The sequence below is a fragment of the Chenopodium quinoa genome, unplaced genomic scaffold, assembly GCF_001683475.1.
Source record: "Chenopodium quinoa cultivar QQ74 unplaced genomic scaffold, ASM168347v1, whole genome shotgun sequence".
NCBI classification, from domain to species: Eukaryota; Viridiplantae; Streptophyta; class Magnoliopsida; order Caryophyllales; family Amaranthaceae; genus Chenopodium; species Chenopodium quinoa.
Genome location: NW_018743906.1, coordinates 2,297,534 through 2,304,106, shown reverse-complemented (window position 1 = coordinate 2,304,106; position 6,573 = coordinate 2,297,534). Strand labels below are relative to the sequence as shown.

Below are 6,573 nucleotides of genomic sequence, written 5' to 3'. Positions count from 1 at the left end.
CCTCGATAATTGAGATTGAAGAAAGTAAATAACCCCTAAAGTTCGGATTATTTTAGAATAAATCAAAATTGGGATTATTAAAAGAAAATACAGCAAAGTTGGGTTTATTTTTACAATTTTTCTAATGTAATAATTATTGTAGAACAAAAGGAATATATTTCATGTGAAAGGATGATCCTAGTTACCTGCCAGATATCTCGAATAAAAAGCAAAACTATCGAAAATCGTTATGTGTATCCCAAATGAAGAGTGTATATTACATATAAGGGTGATTTAGATTGTCCGCCGCATTTTCTGATAAAGATATAATCTTGTCGAAAGCAAAATCAATGCTATGGTTAGTTCATCTTACTTCAAGATCTTATTAATTTTTTAGATTAGATGATGAGATATATATTTTTTATTATTGTTAAATATTTTAAATTAGGCAAAATTAGCCTCAACACTCTAAAATATAGCTTGGGTGCAATTAACCCCTTCAACTTTGATTAGTAGCTAAAACACCACCTAGTATTGATTAGCATACATATGAAGTCCAATTAACCAAGGCAATCAAACCAAATTTGTAAAGAAAAAAATTCAAATAAAATCATATCAAATTAGAATAAATAAATTTAGAATATACCAAGTACAATTATTTTCAGTTCAGTTCAGTTCAGTTCATCTCCTAATTTCCTTTTCTTATAAAATATTTAGTTCAGCTTTAATCAATTCAGTTCACTTCAGCTCAATTCAGTCAATGAGAACATACCCTAAATATCATATCAAATACGTAGTACACAAAAATAAGGTAAATTGAACATAACGTAACAAAGACGCGCATGAGTATGAGAGTGGGAAAAGAGAGCATATGATCCACAACGTCCTCGTTAGACCGCACCTAACATCATGAATTTCCTACGTCCCCACCATCCCAACCTTCAACCTCAGTAATCTCACTTTCAACTTTCAACTGATTTAATATTAATTTAATTTAAATACTTTTCGTAGAAAAATGACAAATTAAGTGCATTGACAATTAGATTTGTACTAACCATAATCTCCCAAATACCACTGTCCAAATTACAATTTCAGCACCTACTAAAAAGTCAGCTCATTTGTGTCATCATTTCTTTTTCTAATTCCACCCTATAAAATTACAAATATAAATAAAAACTTTTCTTTTTAGTCAATTTGTACAACTCAATTTAAGTGTTTATTCATACTAGAACCTCTGTTTTTTCTCTATACTAGATTCTATCCACATTATATTTTCAGTTTGGATATTCGGATTTTCGGATTTTCAATTTTGTAACGCGGGGTTAGACAAAAGTGTTTTTGTTTTTTTTTTTTTTCAAAAGTGTTGGTTTGTTAAAGATCCTTAATTTCTTCCATTAGAAGGCAATTGTAGAAGAAGATTATTAAAGGTGTATACAGTAAAAATCAACAAATTTTTTCTTTTTCTCTCTCCTCATTTAATAAACTTTTTGCCCACAAAAATTGCTCAACTACTCCTGCTACTACTACTCTACCCCATTTCAAGATCTTGGGATTTGTTCTGAGTTGGGATTGAAGTGAAAATTGTCACTTCAATTTGAAGTTGTTGTTAGTTGGGGTTTTTCAACTTTCTGGGTAATAATATTTCTGGGAAATTAATTTCATTTTCCTAGGTTATTGTGCTACTATTTTTTTCAATAAACAGTTAATTTGGGGGGTTAGAGTTTCTTGAGCTGGGTTATTTTTTTAGGTTATAATTTTCCTTATTTCATGGTCTTTGAATGTGATTACAGATCTCAGTGGGGTTGTACTTCTTGTAGCACGCTTAATTGCTTCAATTATAAGTTGCTTATTTTGCGGAATTAAGGTAAAATATTTTGATTTTGTGAAGTGGGTAGTTTTTAATTCAGTCAACAATCTCACATTCAAACAATTGGGGTTTCTGGGTTTTTGTGGGATTTTCATGATTTGTGTAATTGAAGATCTGAGAATTCTTTCTGTTTGGTATATTGGTGGAAAATTTGGTTTATTTGGTGATTCAAGGAGGTGAGATTATTGAGTCAGATTTTCGGGTCGTTTTCGAAACCAGATGGTTTGGATTTGTCAAAAGATTGAGTGACAAATTTGGCAAATGGTGGCAATGCAGGCTATGTCAATTATTTCCCTGAAATGTGTGTTGTTGATTTGGTTTGTGGTTTCTATACCCGGCTTCGAAACCCTAAGCCAGGCATGTGATTCAAATGACCTCATTGCTTTGAACCATTTTGCTGGCAATCTCACAAATGCAGCAAATGTGTTCAACACCAGCAGCACCAAATGCTGTGAATGGGATGGTGTTTCTTGTGATAATTCGAGTGCGAATAATAATGCGTCTGCTGTTAGTAGGGTGATCAGTTTGGTGCTGAGAAATAAGGGTCTTAGAGGAGTGATTTCGCGCTCTCTTGGTTATTTAGACCGGTTGGAGGTGCTTGATCTTTCAGGGAATTATCTTGAAGGTAGATTGCCTGTTGAGCTGTCGAATTTACGACAGATGGTTTTCATTGATGTTAGTTTCAATAAGTTATCTGGGTCAGTTGTTGAAGCATTTTCTGGGTTGGAAGGTGTTCAAACTGTGAATCTTTCCAGCAATTTTTTCAATGGGACACTTACTGATTTTGGGGTGTTCCCTGAATTGGCAGTGTTCAATATAAGCAACAATTCGTTCACTGGACAGGTGAATTCAAGAATTTGCGGTTCGAGTACGATTAAGATCATTGATATCTCGAAGAATCAGTTCACTGGTGTGCTTCAGAGCTTGCAGAATTGTACATCGTCTCTGGAGCAGTTGCACGCAGGCGACAATTCGCTGTCTGGTGAGCTTCCGAGCTTTATCTATGATATGTCTTTGTTGAAGCAGTTGTCAATACCTTTCAACAATTTCTCTGGTGAGATAAGTGTTGAATTCAGTAAGCTTTCCAACCTTACAAACTTGATCATTTCGGGCAATCACTTTTCTGGCTTATTTCCTGATGTGTTTGATAAGCTGACTAAACTAGAACAATTTATTGCACCTTCAAATATGTTTTCTGGGCCATTGCCTTTGAGTCTGGCTCAGTGCACTAGGCTTCGGGTGCTTGATCTTAGAAACAATTCTTTGTCTGGCCCTATCGGACTTGATTTTACTGGATTGTCGAGTCTTACTGTACTTGATCTTGCCAGTAATTTTCTGAATGACACCATCCCAACTTCACTTTCTAGTTGCAAGAAACTGAGAACGTTAAGCATGGCCAAGAATGAGTTACATGGTGAGGTACCGGAAAGCTTTGGAAACCTTGGATCTCTTTCCTTTCTGTCAATGTCAAACAATAGTTTGGTGAACTTGACAGGAGCGTTGTCAACCTTGCAGCAATGCAAAAATCTTATCACACTTATCCTCACTAGAAACTTTCATGGTGAAGAAATTCCAAGAATTTTGCCAGGGTTCGAGAAGCTTAGAGTTCTGGCACTTGGAAATTGTGGTCTACATGGTGAGATTCCTGTTTGGTTGCAGAATTGTGATAAGCTAGAAGTCCTTGATTTGTCGTGGAATCACTTAAATGGGAGCATTCCTTCTTGGATTGGGCAGATGGAAAATGTGTTTTACTTGGATTTCTCTAATAATTCGCTTTCTGGGGAGATTCCAAAAACTTTAATGCAGCTCAGTAGCCTGATCAATCCGCGTAGTTTTTCATCAGATCCTTCTTCAATCAATGGCATCCCACTGTATGTGAGGAGAAACAGCTCTTACGGCTTGCAGTATAACCAACTCTCCAGCTTTCCACCTTCTCTATATTTGAGCAACAACAAATTTAATGGGACTATACCAGTCGAGATAGGGCAGTTGAAGCAACTTCACGTGCTTGATTTCAGCAAAAACAACATCACAGGGACCATTCCTGATTCTATATCAAACATGCCGAATCTTGAGGTCTTAGATTTGTCCTTCAATGTCCTATACGGATCAATACCTCGATCACTTGATAAACTCTCATTTCTTTCGAAGTTTAGTGTTGCACATAATCATTTACAGGGACAAATACCATCAGGAGTACAATTTCAGGGCTTTCCAAACTCAAGCTTTGAGGGCAATCTTGGCCTTTGTGGGTCAACTCAAGCTCCTCCTTGTAACGATGACCACAATATGAGTATCCCTTCTGGTTCTAGCAATAAATTAGGTAGAAGAAGCATTATTGGGATAACAATAAGTGTTGGTGTTGGTATTGCCTTGCTCTTGGCAGTCGTTCTGCTGAAATTGTCCAGGAGAGATGCTCGAGCTTCTTCGGTTGATTTTCTAGATGAAGAGAATGGCCGGCCTCCAAGACTGTCTGAAGGGTTTACTACTGCAAAATTAGTGCTTTTCCAGAACTCAGAATGCAAGGATCTAACAGTTGGGGATTTGCTGAAATCCACTGATAATTTCAGTCAGGCAAATATTATTGGTTGTGGGGGATTTGGTCTAGTATACAAAGCTAGCCTCCCGGATGGCAGTAAAGTTGCTATCAAGAGGCTTTCTGGGGATTGTGGTCAAATGGAGCGTGAATTTCGTGCGGAAGTGGAAGCTTTATCAAAGGCTCAGCACAAGAATCTTGTTTCCTTGCAAGGCTACTGTCAGGTTGGTGATGACAAATTGTTGATCTACTCTTTCATGGAGAATGGAAGCTTGGACTATTGGTTGCACGAGTGTATTGATGGTGGCTCAGCCCTTAATTGGACTGCAAGATTGAGAATTGCTCAAGGTTCTGGTCATGGTTTAGCATACCTCCATAAGGTTTGTGAACCAAATATAGTCCACCGAGACATAAAATCTAGCAACATTCTTCTTGACGAAAAATTTGAAGCCCATTTGGCAGATTTTGGATTGTCAAGATTTCTTCGTCCTTATGATACCCATGTAACAACAGATTTAGTTGGAACTCTCGGCTATATACCTCCTGAATATAGCCAGACATTAACTGCTACCTTCAAAGGTGATGTTTACAGTTTTGGCGTTGTCCTTTTGGAGCTTCTTACTGGCAGGAGACCTGTTGAAGTCTGCAAAGGGAAAAATTGCAGGGATCTAGTTTCATGGGTGTTTCAGATGAAATTAGAGAAGAAAGAAGAGCAGGTGATAGATCCATTCATTTGGGACAAAGATCGGGAGAAGCAACTATTGGAGGTTCTGTGTATTGCCTGCCGGTGTTTGGATCAAAATCCAAGGAACAGGCCTTCCATAGACCAAGTTGTTTTATGGCTTGATGCCATTGGTGCCGGTTAAAAGCGTTTTAAATGTAGATTTTACTTAGTTTCAGGCGATAATACCTTTAATTCTGTAAAGAGGATATAGTATTGTATCAAGATTGGGTAGCTTAAGTTTTCTTTGCAGTAATTTACTCTATACAAACAAAGCATAATCTTTGTATACTTAGGCCAATTTGGTCACTTCTATTGGAAATAAACTTAAGTTTTTCCAATTGTTCCTTGCTTAGCAGTAAGCATATGCTAACACTACTGTTTTCGTTTCTGTAAAGCAAAATTTTCAAAATAGTCAGTTTTGTACCTGTATATTCTATATATTGTGATGCTGCGTATTTTATAATCAGCTGAATTGCCAGATTGTTATATTTGAATGAAGGTATTTTTCAAAATTGTACATGGTACTATAATCCCTCCGGCCACTAAGGTATAAAAACCGATGTGATCATTTGAGAGTATTTGTTTGTTGGATTCGGGACGTATTTTTTACTACAGAATTCTGGTTTTGTCCTTATTTTTCGTATTCTCCATGGTTCCCCTGCCTCTTTACTTCCCCTGCTCCCCTGCTTCTTATTTTCCCTGAAGTGTACCAGTTTGTATATTGTGATTTATATTCTCATGAATGTGCATTTATCAGAATATCGATTCGTTCCTTACCAATCCCTGCTTTGTTGTCTTGTGTGGATCGATCTTGCTAACGAGCGCCCCGGGGCGTTAGATAAGGATAAATTATATTGGTTGAAATGGTATTAAGTTAGGAATTCATGACAAAATCACGCGTCGTTCGGTGTAATTAATGTTAATTTTACTCTAATATTTGCACTTTAATTCTCTTATCTAACGCCCCGGGGGTGCTCATTAGCTTTTGCCAAATAAGAAAGTGCTCTTTTCAAACAATCAGTTAGCATAACATTGGCAGTAATAGTTGAACTTTGACTTCATTTTTTTTTTTTTTTTGCTGTATCCTATTCAAAAATCTGCAGCATGTAAGCAATTAAGCATGATGTTCATACAGTGAATTACAATTCCACTATTCTTCCTTCTTTTTACTAGAAGGCGTGTTATATAAAGGTGCTTTGAAATACAAATGAAAAGACTTTAAAAAGTTCCTTTTTTGCATTCATTCATTCATTCTGAAAATAAAAATAAAAATCATGAGTTGCAAAAAGATAAGAAAAACCAACAAATGATTCAAACATGTTTTAAATTGGGGTCCCAAAAATTAAAAGGTTTATTGAATTTGATTTTGACATTTCAATAATTTTCCTACCATTGGGGACAATTCAGACTTCAAATTTATTTGTCTTAATAAAACTGACACATTAGATTCTAGTACTATAAGTCTAT

The 6,573-nt window shown here is 36.2% G+C and overlaps 1 protein-coding gene across 1 annotated transcript; it reads left to right on the top strand.

Moving 5' to 3' along the window:
• The first annotated feature begins 997 nt into the window (after positions 1–997).
• On the top strand, positions 998–5,521 carry LOC110686980 (phytosulfokine receptor 2-like). Its single transcript, XM_021863612.1, has one exon. It carries the CDS (start codon positions 2,108–2,110, stop codon positions 5,246–5,248), a length of 3,141 nt encoding a protein of 1,046 aa, XP_021719304.1. The 5' UTR covers positions 998–2,107; the 3' UTR covers positions 5,249–5,521.
• The last annotated feature ends 1,052 nt before the right edge of the window (positions 5,522–6,573 follow it).

What these genes read in the sequence shown, in the direction of transcription:
- LOC110686980 (XM_021863612.1), top strand. Translation starts at nt 2,108, where the DNA reads ATGGTGGCAATGCAGGCTATGTCAATTATTTCCCTGAAATGTGTGTTG.